The sequence below is a fragment of the Netta rufina genome (assembly GCF_964035555.1).
Source record: "Netta rufina genome assembly, chromosome: 12".
Lineage (NCBI taxonomy): Eukaryota > Metazoa > Chordata > Aves > Anseriformes > Anatidae > Netta > Netta rufina.
In genome coordinates this window covers 11,274,345-11,290,907 of record NC_140135.1, presented here as the reverse complement: position 1 = coordinate 11,290,907, position 16,563 = coordinate 11,274,345, and the positions used below count along the sequence as shown (strand labels likewise).

The 16,563-nt window shown below is 48.0% G+C and overlaps 1 protein-coding gene across 1 annotated transcript; it reads right to left on the bottom strand.

Moving 5' to 3' along the window:
* Positions 1–9,104: 9,104 nt before the first annotated feature.
* On the bottom strand, positions 9,105–10,061 carry LOC311213752 (transcription factor SOX-3-like; the record flags this gene model as incomplete). Its single annotated transcript, XM_084293965.1, has 1 exon — positions 9,105–10,061. The coding sequence occupies one exon, from the start codon at positions 10,059–10,061 to the stop codon at positions 9,105–9,107; it is 957 nt and encodes a 318-aa protein (XP_084150091.1).
* Positions 10,062–16,563: the final 6,502 nt, after the last annotated feature.

Below are 16,563 nucleotides of genomic sequence, written 5' to 3'. Positions count from 1 at the left end.
TGCTGTGTCTTTCTTAAGCTTTTAGACAGCAACTTGTCAGAGAAGACACCGTAGGGGGAATCTGCTGACTTTATTCCTGAGGCCAGGATACCATCCTGTTATATACTCACATATTGTTATAAACTTATATATTTTAAGGTCAGAAGGAACCATTATGATCCTTTACCCTAGCCCCCTGTGGCATAGCTGAGACTATTAAATTTTACCCAACTGTTCCTGCAGAGGAGAGAATTACTCTCTCCTACTGCATAAGTGAACTCTACTGAGCCCAACAGCTTGCTATTCATACCGTAAGGCAAGCAGCACCTACCACAATTTGAGTGATGAAATAAATAATAATGCAGCCAACCAGAATGGGAGACAAACTAGAGAAATCCTCATCGAAATTCAGAAGATTTGGACTAGCTCCCTCCGAAAGCTCCCCGGCCTCCCCTTCACAGAGATTTTAGGGACAAATGCCAGTAGATCTCTATTGTTCCTGTTCAGTCATTAGCTACAACTGATTTTTATGTTGTGTTCCCATTTCAAGGTAAGGATAAACTAGATGCTGGTCACATTGCGCATATTGAAAAAGGAACTGTGAGACATGCAAAATACAGATGCATTTTAAATACAAAATAATATTGTGTTGTTTTCTTCATGGTTTTAAATAATCCTCAGCAGTGAAACATACATATTTCAAGGTGATAAACTCCTTTCATCCCATTATCTTTGGGCCTTCCGCTTCCATCTCCATTAGTTGTATCATTCGCCTTTTTTACATCTAACCTCCCTGCCCAGACTTCACTAAAAGGACTCAGAAAAAAAACTCCTGGTACTGTTTATCACACTGCCATTTTTCTACACGCATACTTCTCACGTCTGCAACAAGAGAATGATTTGTGATTAAATCATAGAAGCCAAGTTTTAAACTGGTGCTCTGTCTCTAGTCCTCCCTTCCACTTGCATCACTGCAGATCACGAACACAGCCTTACAAGGCTTCAAAGAAAAGGAAAGGGTCTCAGTTTAGCTGGAACAATGCGTTTCACAGAGCCACTGCTTTCACTTACCTCCCATGCTGTGGGTTACTATTTGCTTTCCCACACTTCCCTCTGGGCTGCCAGTCTTTGGAGCTAGAATTAAGACAGGCACAAATGGTGATTAAACCTGCTTAGGTATATGAATGCGTGTGATCATCAAAATCACATCTAATACTGTAGGAGTTGGGAGAAAACAAGTTCTGTTCCTCTGAAAAATTTGCAGTCAAAAACATGTTAAAGTCAAAAGTGCCAAAGGGTTATTTTTGCAACAAAACTTATGATGCAATTTATTAAAGTCACCTGCTTCCCCTTTGGAAGCCTTTTTTTTTTTCTCATGAAGCGACAAAGTAGTACTAAATCCTCCCCCTGTCACCTGAGCTGCTGAGCTCTGCTGTTATAACCCTGACTTGCTTATGACTTGTTTCTCTCCCTGCTGAGGAAGGTCTGCTCCACTTGCTTCTCTCCCCAGTGCTTCTACGGGCAAACCAAGGCAGAAATCTTAAAACACACATCTGGCAGTGATTCTCATCAGGGATTGTTCAGGAGCTTCCCATATGGGTTGATAATGATCTCTGCAGTCTCCATTTTGAAAATCACCAAGAAGGTTATGCTACTGGCTGCTTCTCATTCCGGGATCACATTCACCTGCTTCCTTGTCACAAATCAGAGCACACAATCCAGTGCTATAACCACAAAGTACTTCAGAAACCATTACTGTGTACTTAGTTCAGGATTGAGTTGTCCTTCTGATACAGAAACCTCTGGTTGCACTTTCAAACCCAAAACGACTTGCCTGTAAGTGGCAACAGAAGGAAAATAAATAAATAAATAAATAAAAGGACTTTTGCTATTCATCTACCTACTTTGCACTGAAAATGAAGCAGATAAAGCACCAAATGTCTGTCAGTGCCTTCCCAGCACCACTCCTGGGCAGTATTTGCACTTCCTCCTCTTGAGTCCTACACTGAACCAGGCACTGAGGTGCTCAGCACCCACCTCCTGCAATATGATCATGTCAACAATCTCTTTACATTTGAATGGGTGACAGCATCTGAAAAAGCATTCTGCAGAAATGCCAGCAACAGGTTAGGGGCTACCAACACACTTCTGGTGGGAAGCTAGCTGAAACTAGCTTCTTAGTTCTCTGATGAAAACTAGAGATCAGGACTTCTCTTAGGAAAGAAGAGATTTTTTCCCATGGTGAAACCTTGTAGGAGAAATTCACTTTCTCAAGCCTGTGTGTAACAGAGCAGTATCCTGAAGTCACTGGCCTAAATTCTAGTCCTCTCTTGCCTAATTAAAAAGAAAATGATTGTAGGAGATGCTTCCATGTAACAGGAAACCCATATGATTGGCCAGATTTTGGCAGTGCTGTTCTCCTCCATGTAGTTCACCAGTCCCCTTCTATTGTTAATTGGCTTGTCAGTCATCAAAGAACAGAATAACTCCAATGCACAGATGGACAATTCTGCTAGAGGCCAAAACAATAGTGTTTCCTACTCCAGAATCTCGAGCAGGAGACCTTTCAATGCCAGCACAGCCTAAATTCTTAAGTGATCTTTTTGTTATACCGATGTCTAAAAAAATGTCAAAAGGATAGTCCTTATTTTCTCTCGATTCATCCAAAATTATCACTATTTGCTAACTGAGGACTTACAAATCAAAACATCTTATTTTTGGCTAGGATTATTCCCACACAACACAAGTAGACTGAAATCTCTTGAGGAAAAAAAGAGCAGAAGAGTTATTGGAAAAGAAAGGAAAATACTTTCAAGAATTTAGTATCCTTACCTTGAAAATAGTTTTTTTGTTGTTGTTGTTTTGTTTTGTTTTTAAATCTTTTGTTATAACATTGCTTGATCTCCACAAAATGGGCCTAGTCGGAAAAATCCCCTCAATCATATTTAGGATATTCCCTGAGAGAATGCAGATGGGGCTAATCCTTACTGCAGCAGCTCCTGCCGCCCCTGCTGAATGCCTGAAAGGCTACACAGAATTACCTTGACACATACGTTTGCCACTTTGCATATTCAACTCCTTTACTTCCTTTTACTTTAAGGGCATGACAATTAATTCATGTTACTATCCCAGCTCTGGAATGCTCTTAAAAAATTCACACCTGTTTCACAAATGTTCACCTATTTTGTAGACTAAAGTATAAAAGAAAGATACCTTTTGCTCAACAATGAATGTGCAACTTAGTGCTCATAAGGAACTGCTGCTATAACATGTGCTGTTTGCAGGCTATAAAATGAAAACTGCCCCGTGAATCTCAAAGGGAAGAAAAGAAAGAAAGAAAGACAGAAGAAAAAAAAAAAAGATTTAGATTAAAATACCTTTTCTTAACTTTGTGGAAGAGAAGCTTTTCTGACTAGGCAGCATAGCACAATGAAATTGAAATCAATGCCAAGTGTGTTATCCTGAACTCTGAATGGGCAAAGTTCCCATTGACTTTCAAGATTTCTTCCCTTGCAAATGGTATTCAAGAACAGACGTTACATGCACCTAAGCCACGTCCACCACTATGTTCTGTCTCTCCTCTTTGTGTCAAGTAGATGTATAGAATTTCTGAAATCAGCACAGCAAGCTGTGAATGATGATGCACGAAATGAATAAGCTGAGTCTAGTACAAAGGGGAAATCCTGAAGGCTGGGTGCAATCACTGCTATACTATTTCCTATGGCCTGTATAGAAATGATGCATAATATTCTTCAAGGAGACAAAGAAAAAAGCTCACCAAGGCCAGAAGTCTCAATCAGAAGCCCCAGAAGAGATAAATGACAGACAGAAGCTCACAAGTTATTAACATTGCTTAATTTCCCTCTTATTCCTAGCCATTCCCCACTCATGCCTGACTCTTTTCAAGCTGTGGGCTGCTCTGCACGTGGAGCATACACACAGCAATTTGGGGCTCTGAGAATCTGCTTCACTTTGCATTTCTTTGGAAGCAGCGCAGCTTATGCAGTAGTTTATGTTTCACACTTCTTTTCTCCCTGTCAGCCGAGGTGAGTTTGCACCAACCCACCAGCATGTGAACTGTGACGGCCAAAGCACTGACAAAGCCAGAGCGATTTCCAGGAGAGGAGCTGCGCAAACAGCTCTGGGGCAGTAATGTGTTAAAAACCCCCAACTGCTTCCTCGCGTGAACGTGGATCAGACACTTCAGTTACATGAGCACATGGGTTTTTAAGCCAGGCCAAATCGTGCTCGGGTTGATTTCCCTTTATCTGATGTACAACCAAAGAGAAGTAACCAGGCATAAATACGGTTTAATTGAATTTAGCAACAAGAATAAAAGAATTCTCATAAAGATGAGCATCCTGTGAATAACGCTGTCATAAATAGCATTTAAGTGGCATGTACTTTGCTTATCACAGAGTAGGGATGAATGCGTCTCTTTATGGACACGCTGTGACAAACCCCCATTCACTCACACACTCGCTTACTGCCAGGCAGTGCAACCTGCCCTGCTGCACGACGTAGGTACAGAGCTCATTTTAGAAACTGGAAGACTGAGGTATAAAATGAATAAAGAGCTTCTGAGGATGTCTTTGGAGGAGGCAAATCTGAAATCCTGTTTACTTGACTAGCAACACAAAGAAGTTGGCTGTGAATAGTATTCACAGCAAAGAATAATTAATTCCTCATCCTGAGGACATGCTGTTGTGAAATAAAAGTCACTGTGTTGCAATTATTGTTGCATCCAGTGGCATCAGTAAAAAGTCACAATAGAAAAGCATATGGGAAACGATTCTGGTAAACTTAATCTGCATTAATCACTAATTTACCCCATGCAAACAAGCCTGCAATAACAACTCTCCAATCCTTCCTGGAAAATCCTAGAAGTAATGAATTTAAATTTCATGTCTTTCTTTTTAAGATTTCTGCATTTTGTCACTCTGTGTTTATCACAGAAAGAATCTGAATCTGCACCATGTAAATTAACTAGAGTTGACTACAGTAAACATAGAAGGAAGCTCTAAATAAGTAGAAAAGAAATCATACCCAACTTCTCACTTTTACAGGCACTGCTGGTAACAGCAACTTTCCAGTCCTGAACATCACTTAACTTCACCTCTTCAGCTGTATTTGTTCCTTTGAAATAATTCTTTCCGTGAGCATTGGGAAATAGTTAGACATACTCTACGTTAGACTATCTTTCTAATGTTAATGAAAAGTATACTTTCTTAGTCTCACATTTGACATAGGAAAGCACTGATTTATAAATGCTTTCTTAAAGTGTTTGTGCTAATCACATGGCTTTTTCTTCATGTAACATCCATCTCTTTTAACAGTGAAAAAAATAGAAATGCAAAAAAGGAGGTTTAAAAATATTCGCAAAATGGCCACAATCAAAGATCTCTGCCAGGTCCAACCTAACCAGACTGTATCTAAAATTTAATTTAAAATATTTTCACTTATCAATTTTTGTGGAAATAAATTCTTTCTGCAGCTCTCTGGTAAAGGAAGGAACCACCTAAATGTAACCCGAGATGCTGTTTCTTGACAGACTAACATTAGCGACAACTGCGATCTCCACTCCTCCATTCAAAAAAGTGTTAACACGAAAGCCTAAATATTGTCATTACACTTAAATGCTAACATCGTTAACCCCTCCCCTGCCAAGCCTGTCTTTCTAGGGGTAATAGATGCACTTGCCTCTATTCTAGACGTTCCAATATAAGGCTGTAGTTTTTCTATGGGGCAAACACTTACGATTTTGCACTCAGCATTTCACTTACAGTCCTGTCTGTGCTGAAGATTGCTGGAGTGAAGGATCCTCTGCAAAAACATCTTCCACAGAGCTAATACATCACACCTGTTTGCAACTTCACCTGTTCTCCGTCAGAATGTAGTGGCTTGATCCTGATCTCTTACACACAAACAGGAGCATGAAATCCCTCACAGGCATTGCTCAAGAGACACTTGGATTTAAAAGCATGCAGGATGTGTCTGAAATTAACTGAAATTTTAAAAACGAAGAGTGGAACAAATAAAATACACCTTCGTTAATTCTCAAGGGCACGTGTTACTGCATTTGCTCTCCAGGCAAATTCCCTGAATCCAAGCAAAAGATGTAACAGTGATCTTAGGGGAAAAAATAAAAAAAAAAAAAGTTGCCTTTTAGGCAATGGCTCCCTGATGGAAAATGTGTGTGGAGAAGAGGCCATTTCTGTACTTGTGCTTATGTGCAAGGCTGGGTTCAGTACTTTCAGTTTGCAATGGGTCTCTCCCCATCCAGCTGTGTGCCTGTTCACAGGACTCTGCCCACAGCCAGCAGCCAGAGGCTTTTCAGCCTCGGGATAAAGTTCAGCTGCAGGAAGCTGAAAGCTCTGTCGAGGATTTTGTCTGGGTATCTTAAAAGCAATAGCTCAGTAAAAGCCCCCACAAGCCAAACCACGGAGGTGAGCTTCCACAGAGAGCTCATCAGTTAATACAGAGGAAATCTTCTGGTGTCGCCTCAGGGACTTGCTCACCAGCTACATTTAGGCCCTGACTTGTGGAAAATGAGGAGGATAACTTGAATTCAAATGCAGCAAGCCTTCTGAAGAGTCGGGCTTCTCCCCCTTTACGGCAGAGAATCCATTTGTAGAGAACTCAGGTGAACAGAACAATCTCCTATAGTGATGCAGCTGCCATTCAACTCTGAAGACAGCAAACACAGTTCCAGTGCCACAGGTCAGGAGCCCTCACTTTTGTCAGACTCGCATCGCAACCCTTTCTTGGAAGGCTGGGGTTTCAGGACCTTCTTGCTTCCCCTCCCAGCATTGTCCCTGCATTGCCCGTGGGGAGTGCTGTGGGGAACTGCTTGACCCAGAGCTGAGCTGAAATGGGACCTCCTGCTGCCCCTGCATTTCCCTCAGGTAGCACCACCGATCTTTGGGGTACGGGGCCGCTTATCCTGCCAGGGCTGGCAGCAGGCCCTGTCCTACCTGAACGGTGGCAGTGCGAGCAGGGGAAAGCAACACCAGAGGTTTGCCAGAGGTGTCACCAGCAGTGTTACAGGAGTTGAGCTGAGTGTTAGACACACTGGGTTCAAGTGTGCAAAGTGGTTCCCCCAGCTCCTACTCGGCTGCTCCAGAGCAGAGGGGACCTGTGCGGTGCCAGGGCTCACCTGTGTGGGATGGAGAGCATGGCCCTGGGCTCACAACCCTGGGGCTCATCCGTGCAGTGTGAGCAGCCCGGGCAGGGACCCGTGGTCCTACAGCAGCCACTCCGGGTGCTCCCTTCTCCGGCTGGCTGAGAGCCTGGCCCTACACCGGAGAAAGGGACCGGTGGTGCAGTCTGCACAACACTTGCTTTTTCTTCTTGCAAGAGCCAGAGGAAGGACCTGGCTGAACTCGGATGCGCGTCCCAGTGGAGAACCAAGGCAGACGCTGCTGGGAGCAGGAAGCACTGCAGGACTGGGAGATGCTCCCACTGCCCCCAGCAGATCCCAGCTACTTTCAGTGGGCAGCGGAGGGCCACGAAGCCTTCCCAGCACCACATCTCACGGGGGGCAAATGAAGCAGGCCCCTCCATCCAAAACCAAGGCAAACAACAAGAACAGCCTCTGTTTCCCATCCTTTCCGTGGGAAGACAACCAGCGAACCCATTAGCTGAAGCAAAAGAAAGGCAGAGACTTTGGGGGCTTTGCACTACAAGACACAGAGCCCTATGGTGCTGCCCCCCCAACTGGGGGGTCCAGGACCATTTGCCACCAGGCTGCAGCAGACCCGGAGGAAGGATGTGGTCCGATGGGGTGTGGGGCTGCAGTGCCCCCAGAAAGCGCTGAGAACAACGTGGGATCCTAAATGAAAAAAAATAAAGAAAAGTTGTCCAGACTCGAAACACACTCGTCAAACACACTGAAAAGATTGAATTATTTATTTCCTCTGGGGACTCCTGTAACCATTCATTTTTAATAGAGTCTAATTAAGAGTTCCCCAGCGGGTTTTACTTTTGTAAATATTTTAGATGAGATCGGGTTTCTGGGCAAATCCTCCAAAGAAAAAAAAAAAAAAAAAAAGAAAGAAAACGAGGCGCACACGCTTAACCCCCTTCCCTCCCCGCCGGCCTGAGCGGCAACAAGTGGTGGCGGCTCAGAGAGCGGCAGCACATCGCCTCTCGGCACCGAGCAAGGCGAGGGCTCCCAGGAGAACCCAAAACCGAGGCCGGGACGCGATGGCAGCAGGAACCCTGCCGAAATGCTGTGGTAGCCCCCGGCCGGGCGGCAGGAGCCGGGCAGGGAGCAAGCCCGCACCGCCGCCGTGCCCGGTACCAAACGCGTTGGTCGGGCTCTTCGTTTGGGAAGGGGAAGAAAACGAGGACTAGGAACAGGGAAGAAGTCTTTCGATTACTTTTTTTTTTTTTTTGGAAGAAATCCGGTAAACAAAAAACTAAAACGTTTCTTCATCTGATATGTCAAAACATGGTTCACAGTAAAATTCACAAACCAATTTACATAAGTTTACAGTTTAAGAAAAAAAAACAAGACACACAACTTACTATAAATAAAAGAAATGCGTTTGCGACCCGCACAGCTCTTTCCCACCTCCCCCCCTTTTTTTTGTTTAAGGAGTAAATCCCTAAAGTTAAGAAGTCGTGAACGCTACAGATTGCAGCTAGAAACCAAGCAATACTCGGCGAGGCGGGAAGAACAACACTTAAGTAACCACAACGAAAATGTAAACAACTGAACAACTGAGTTTAAAAACAAGAGCCCGCCGGGTTTTTGTTGCTTGTTTCATTTCGTTTCACGCTAGAAATCAAACTGTGAAAGATGCGAGACTTTTTTGAACCTTTGAAGCGAACAAAACAGTGCCCAACCTAGCAGAAACCAGAAGTTGCCGTGGTTTAAAAACTTCACAGGGGCTTCTAGGAGGCAGGAGTTGTGCTCTATTAAAATAACAGCTTGCTCAAATATGGTTTCTTTTTTGTACAAAAAAATAAAATGACACAGCTAACGGATTTCCTTCTTAAAATGTCTCCAAAGTTAGTATCAAGTCTGCTAAGCCGAGGAACACTGCCGTACGTCCCGGTGCGGTGCAGGAGCGGTGGGGGGGATGAGGGATGGATGCGGGGAGCCGTCCGCAGGGCCAAGTCTATATGTGGGTGAGCGGTACGGTGCCATTGACGGCAGTCCCGGCGCTCTGGTAGTGCTGGTGCACACTGTGTAACCTGCTGCCCTGCAGGGCCGAAGGGTCTGTGGCGTCCCCCCCCGGGGGCAGGTACATGCTGATCATATCCCGCAGGTCTCCCAGGCAGGCCCTCTGCGAGTGGGAGGTGATGGCCGGGGGCGGCGAGCTGGGCTCGGATTTCACCACGGAGCCCATGGAGCCCAGGCTCATGGCCGTGGAGGGCTGCTGGCCGTAGGCGGCGGGGGACATGCTGTAGGTGGAGGCGGCGTTCATGTAGGTCTGCGCCGTGGACATCATGGGGCTGTACTGCAGGCCCGTCATGTCGTAGCGGTGCATCTGCTGCAGCTGCGGGCTGTTCATGCCCGGGTGCTGGCTGTAGCCCAGCTGGTCTTGCATCAGGGAATAAGCCCCGTTGGTCCAGCCGTTCATGTGGGCATACGTGTCAATCCTCTGGCCCACCCCGACGGGGCTGCTCACCGTGTTGCCCCCCCCGGGGGCCAGCAGGTTGCCGGGCAGCGAGTATTTGTCCTTCTTCAGCAAGGTCTTGGTCTTCCGTCGGGGCCGGTATTTGTAATCCGGATACTCCTTCATGTGCACAGCCCGCAGCCGCTTGGCCTCGTCGATGAAGGGTCGCTTCTCGGCGTCACTTAGCAGCTTCCAGTCGGCCCCGAGGCGCTTGCTGATCTCCGAGTTGTGCATCTTGGGGTTCTCCTGGGCCATCTTCCGCCGCTGGCCCCGCGACCACACCATGAAGGCGTTCATGGGGCGCTTCACCCGGTCCTGGTCCGAGCCAGCCCCGGCTCCACCGCTGGCCCCGCCGCCGCCGCCGCCTTTGCCGGTGCTGCCCGGGGCCGGGTTGCCCCCGGCGCTGCCCGGGGTGGGCTGCGGCGTCTTGATCTCAGCCTCCAGCATGCTGTACATGGCCGGGGCCGGCAAGAGGTGCGCCAGGGCGGCGGGCAGGCGGGCACCAGCAGTTCGGGGAGAAATTAAAAAAAAAATAATAAAAAAAATAAAAATAAAATAAATAACAAAAATTAAGCAAGAACCGGTCTGAGCGGCCGCGACGGGAAGGAGGAAGTTTCTTGCCGCCTGGCTGAGAGGTGCTGCTCCCCGAGGCGCTGCGGTGCCGGCGGGTGCGGAGCGGTTCCGCGGAGCGGCTCCCGCGGGCAGCACCGAGCGACGTGCACACGGCGGCGGCCTTTGATTGACGGCGGCTATAAAGGGGCGGGCGGCAGCCAATCGGCGGGAGGCTCCCGGCAGCCCCGACGCCGGTAATGGACCGGGGGGGGGGCAAAAAGTTGGTGTTTTGGGGATGCTGGGGCTGCCACCCCCCCTGCTGAGCCCCCCGCCGAGCTCTGCTCCCGGCTCTGGGATGGAGGAGAAAGCGCAGGGACCGGGCTGGGATGCGGGGTGCGGAGAGGGCGGCGGGGGTCCCGCAGCTGCCGGCGGGGCAAGGGGACAGGAGGAGGAGGAGGAGGAAGAGGAGGGGGGAGGAGGAAGAGGAGGAGGGATGGGGAGGGGCGCTGCGAGCGGGAGCCATGTGTCCGCCGGGCACAAAGGGATTTGGGGCTCCCCGGTGGAGCTGCAGCCCGGTGCCTGGAGACGGGGCGAGCCTGCACTGCGCGGACACCCCCCCCGCATCCCCCCTGCACCGCGGATGAAGGAGGGGGTTGGATTAAACTCTCCCCCCCTGTCCCGGAGCGCTCTCCGGGCACAGAGCCGTCCCTCTGCCGGTGCCAGGGCACGGCGGCTCCCTCGGGTACGGGCCGGGCTGGCTGCCGCCGGGCAATGCCCCCCCGGCCGCCCCTTCGCCACTTGAGTTTTTCCACTTGGCTGTCCCAACGGGAGGGGGAAGGGGCACGGTGCTCGCAAAAACCGTTTTCATGGCAACAGCAAAGTTCCCTCCGTGTGAAAGCAAACTTTGTAGGGTTGGGGTGACGGGAGTGGGGCTGCGCGGAGCTGTCAATCACGGCCCTCCCTTTCCGTCCCTGCCCTCCCTTCCCCTCCCTTTCCCTCTTCTTCCTCCCTTCCTCGCCCGGCACCTGCAGGGCCGGCAGCTCTGGCAAGACGCCGCGGGCACGGAGCCGCCCAGCCCTGCCCCACTCTTCCTCCCTCATCCTCCCCCCGCCAGCTCCTCGATGGGGGTCCTGGAGCCGCGGTGCTGGAGGAGGTGGGCAGCGCCGCCGGGGGGGGCTCGGAACAAACCCCCCGAGCTTGGGGGGGCGAGGGGGGCCGTGCCTCGGCGTCCGGACCCCAACCGGGGGGAGAGGGGGCTCCCCCAGCTTGGTGCCCCTCGGAGAGAGAAGAGCGTGAGGATAACGGCGCTAATTGGCACGGGGTGGGACGGGACGCCTCCGGGCAGGACCCGCGGGCACAGCCCTGGCCGGTGCCAGCACTTCGGAGACACCCTGGTGTCGGGCGGGGGGGGTTGTGGTTCTGCAGTTCCGTAGCAGTTTTTCTGGCTAGATCATCTTCTGAGCAAAGCCGAAGGGGAAACAAATCCCGCTTGGGACTCGCTCGCAGTGAGTTTTGTCTTTGCTGTTGTTCGGTTTGCTGCCGTGTGGGTTTGGATGGGGTAAAAATTGTGCAGGGTGGCAGGAGGAGGTTGTACTTCAGGCGCTATCACTAGAAGGCACGCTGCAGGAGGAACTGCGGGAGCAACTTTTGCAACATACTGGAAAAGCTTCAAAGAGCTTTATTTAAGCTCAAACCCCTCCAAATATTTTGACCGCTCCAGTCGAGGTTTGAGACGCGCCAGACAGGGATGGGAAACGGAGTGGTTAGGTCCGGACATTTCGTTTAGATGACTCGATCGCACGATTGTCGGAGCGGCTGAGCCCACTTACACGCAACGAAAAACGCGGCGGCACCACAGCGTTAGGACGGGCTGGAAGCCCTGTGAACGGCGCTTCTTTCGGTGTCTAAGTTATCTAAATAAATATTAGCACGTTAAGTTTCAGACTCTTATTTAGCCCTTCAGTTTGTCTTCGCGCTACCTGAGACTCCACTTACGTCGTGGTGTTTCGTTTTTCTTTTATTTTTTTTCTCCAAAGGGCACACAATTTAACATCTTAAAATCCACGTTATTTCAACGCCAGGTGACAATTATCTTCAAACACCTCTCATCTCTTTACCTACGAACATAAACCCGGCTGAATAAAAAAGCACAGGTTTGTATTTCCAGACTTCGCAGGTCCCCAGAGCACTCTCGCTGCATCAGGGATTTGGTGCCGCGCACGTTGTGCAGAATACTTAGGACTGGGGCTGGTTTCTGTTCCCAGAAGAAGGGACGAGCAGGGCACGCAGCTGGGAACCCTCTCTCAGCACTGCCTGTGGGTCCATCCCCAGGACTCCCAAGGGGATTTCTTCACCCGTTTGGGAGTGCAGGAGGAAAGAGCCCGGTGCCCAAGGGGCTGCATCCCAGCCCGCACGGCGCCGCCACCGCGGCTCCTGCCCAGCCGTGCACCCCCAGAGTCTGCGGGACAGCAGGATGGGAGGCTCGGAGCATCCCACCACGGGCACCCCAATGCAAGCGGAACCGGGGCGAGGAGGAGTAAGCAAGCCCTCCTCCACCAGCTGCTATTTCCTAAAGTCATCTTGCGGAGCACTTGCAAAAGTCTGACCCCCCGGCCAAACGGCTTGCAGCCACCAGCGCCTGGTCCCTTGTTCCTTGTGCCCCACACCCCCCACACCCGGAGCCATTTTCCTAAATTTGCTCCGTCAGGACTGGGGGAGAAGCTGTCCGGGGCTAGGAGAGCCCCCTGCGTCTGGGAGGGGGTGAGACAGGGGCACATGGGGGCGTGAAAATACGTATGTCAAAGGCAGAGAAGCCCTCGTTGTTTTTTCTTTTTCTTTTCTTTTTTTTTTTTTTTTTCTTTTTTGGTGACAAAGGAGTGTGAGGCGAAATCGGGAGTTTACAGCACAAGCCAAGTTGAACGGGAGAAACCTGACGGCTGAAAAGGCACGTTGGAAAAGGGACCGCCTGCTTCTCAAGCAATCAGCGCTTAATAAGCAATAGCCATTAATATCTGTTAATTGCAGGACCAGCAGAGCTAGGGGGAATCTTGGAACTGTGTCAGGGAAGATCGCCGGCTTGTGAAGAATAACGCTATGCACCAAACCAGCCCTGTTTAATCCTATTATTAAAACAATTCCCTTGGCCCCCAGCATAACTCCCGACGAGCGGTGGGGGCTTGTCCTCACAACTTGCCCCGTTCGTTTGGACCACTGTTAGGATGATCCCCCGAAAATGCCCATAAGATGCTTAAAATCAAAGTTCACCTGCTTTTTTGTTTAGACCTTGTTCTAGACCCCCCCGGCCCAGTGAGAGGGGCATACACCACCAGTTCCCACCAGCCTTGCCGCACGGCTGCGGCTGTCCCCACTGCTCATCCATACAGGAAAGCGAGGGATCCTCTGGATGACATCATTAAACCCAGCAACATTTAGGAACAAAAATCTCAGGAGCATGGTAAAAGCCACGTCGTTTGGGTACAGATCGATTCCTTTGAGCCAAGCTTCCCGGTGCATTCAGGAGGCAGCGGCAAATGTTGTTTTTAATCACTTTTTCCCCCCAGCTGAACTTTTATTTGGCTTCTGACAACAATAGCGGGCTGCAAACAGACCTCTCGGAGCGCCCGCTGAATAGACTCTTTTCTAGCCCGGATTGTTTCCACCGGCACAGAAAACAACCAGTAGCTCCGTTTCTTAATTGGGTTGTTCCTGGCCCTCGTTCATTCAGGTGTTCGGGAGGAATTTGTTTATTAGCCTCTGACAAACAGCTCCTCCTGGTAATCGCCTCATGGGGCTGGCTTCTGCGGGGGAGCAGGGATGCGGGGGGGAGGGAGATTGCTAATAAGGACCCCCTCATCTCCAAGTTACCAATTAACAGGGTTGTAGAGGGGACCACCAGCACAGGACAACTCACCAGAGCTCGCTGCGGAGCCCCAAGGAAGAAATCAGCTTAACTCACGTGTTTCCACGCAGAAACACGGAGTCAAACCACCCGAAAACGAGCATGAGAACTGATGCTAAAGAGATGAGCGCTGCACTAGCAGCGGTTGCTGTGGGGCAGCCTGCGTTTTATCTGAGAGAAATCCCTTTTAAAAGAGAAGAGGCAGTAACGGGAACTTTGCGACTTCTCTCCGCTCCTCCAAGTCCCCACAACTCTCCTCCTGCGGGTCATTCCCATTGCCCACAGCTGCCAGCAGCAGTGTGCTCCCTTCCATCCCCGCACTCCCCTGGCCCCAAACACCCCAGATGCACCCCCACACACACCACGTTGGGTGGCCCAGGGTCCTGTCCCCTGCGAGATGGGGTTTGGAGGGGACACAGGGACAAGCGTGGGGAGAAACAGACCTGCCCCCAGCACACTTTAGCAGGGGTCTCTCAAAAAGCCCCGTCATGCTTGCCTCTGGCTACCCCAAGGGGCTGGAGCCATCCTGGGGGGCTTGCTGTGGGCCTTTGAGGACCCTTCCCCTCCCGCTGGAGAGGGCTGAGATATCACTGCTCTCATTCTTCAGAAAAAGAAAAAAAATCCTCAATCATCTCTGTTTTACCCATTTAAAAATTCGCAAATCTATCTTTCCTCTAATGTTTTCTATACAGTTTCAGTAACCCACCTTATTTGCTGGTACCGATGGCTAGGCTCCTTTTTATGAGTCATATTAGAAATCAGACATTAATTGTAAAACTGTAACTTGCTAATTAGCTGCAAATAAACTATTAATTACTGGCAAATTAAAATCAAAACACACCTTATTTCTACTCTCTGACATACAATTTTGAAGGCACATATTGTTTCAAACTACAGCCTGTATCACTGGCAGAGCAAATTGAGATCCTGAAAGGTTTCTCTCCAGGATAAATAATTAAAATATATTCTCCTTTAATTGACATTATAGAGGACACAAATGAGGTTTTCCTTTTAGAAAGAAATAGCAGTTTCTAAATAAAGCTTTGCAGGCTGCAGAATGGAGGTTTCAACCAAATGAATAGTCATTACTACCTTTTCAATGATGTGGGCCTTTTGATCAGAAAAGAAATTAGCTCTAAAGGACAGACAATAGGAAGCCTGCCCTGCAATAGGAAGAAAATTAGATGGCTAAGGCTCTTAACAACACCTATTTCTATAAACCATGGAGCTTCTTGCTTTTCAATTACAGCTGTTCATTTCATATAAGGAAAGTGGAAAAACACAGGGGGAATATAAACTCTGTTGCACCAAAAAGCCCAAGGCAGGGCAGGCAGTCTCCTCCTATTTCCCTTTATTTTTTTTTTTTTTTGTGTGTGTGTGTAAACAGTTAACTAATATTGTATGTTTTATAACACCAGCACTATCCAGTATAGTGTTCTTCAGGTCAATCAAGCATTAAGATGAACTACATTCAGTAAAGGAACTAGTAAAACAAGAGAAACTGTAAGTTAGGTAGTTGGGTGTTTCCACAGCACACCAAACAACGTCTTTTACACATGCATCACGTTCTTGCATGAATTTCCTGGAGAAAACAAAACAAGAGTGAAGAACTTGAGGAAAACAAATGGCTGAATAACGCTCTGCTGTGTTTTGGTTATAGTCAAAAGGAATTCCAGTTCTTCTGAACTGAAATGAATGTTCCTTCATTATGCTCACTGCTGAGAGATTATTTTAGATATGTTCTCCTCACCTTTAAGTCAAACATCTCAGCTATTTTAGCATATTCTTCCTTTACTTTTAAAACTTTAAAATAACTTACTGTGTAATAACTTTTAAATGTGTTCTCTTTCAAATTATTTCATTTGGACATTGTTTTCTGAACATTGTCATTTTTCCAGAATATAAAACTATAAAAGTTTTCCTGAGTCTTAGACATAACCATAAAAGCACACTTCTATTCCTCTAGCATTTCTCCCTAGTCATACTTTCATGATACAAACAGATGACAATTTGTCATTAACCATGCAACGTACTGTAATTAAAATAATCTTTCAATTATTATTTGAATGTATAAGAGTCTCAAAGCTTTATCATAAACAACTCCTGTTCTCATATTAAATTAGCTGGAGACTATAAAAATCTCTTTTAGAAATAAAATACAAAATCACGGAGATTCTTCCTCCCTCTTTCTCCCTCTTTCTGCTTTTCTTCCTCCCTTCCCCTTTCTACCCTTCACTCTCTTTCTCACTCTTTCTTTTCCTCTTCTCTCTTTTGCCCCCACTCCCCACACTACTTGCTTAAAAATAAGTCCACATGGTTAATTTGAAGAACAAATAAATACATTTATACAAAAAGATCAAATATACACAAATTGTTTTTGCTGTGATGTCTTATAATTATCCTTCTCACCTACAAACAAGTAAATGTTCAACTAAAAATTGCTTTTCCTCTACAGAAAACTAAATTACATTAGAAGTGATTTTAATATGAAATATGAATGCCAGCTTT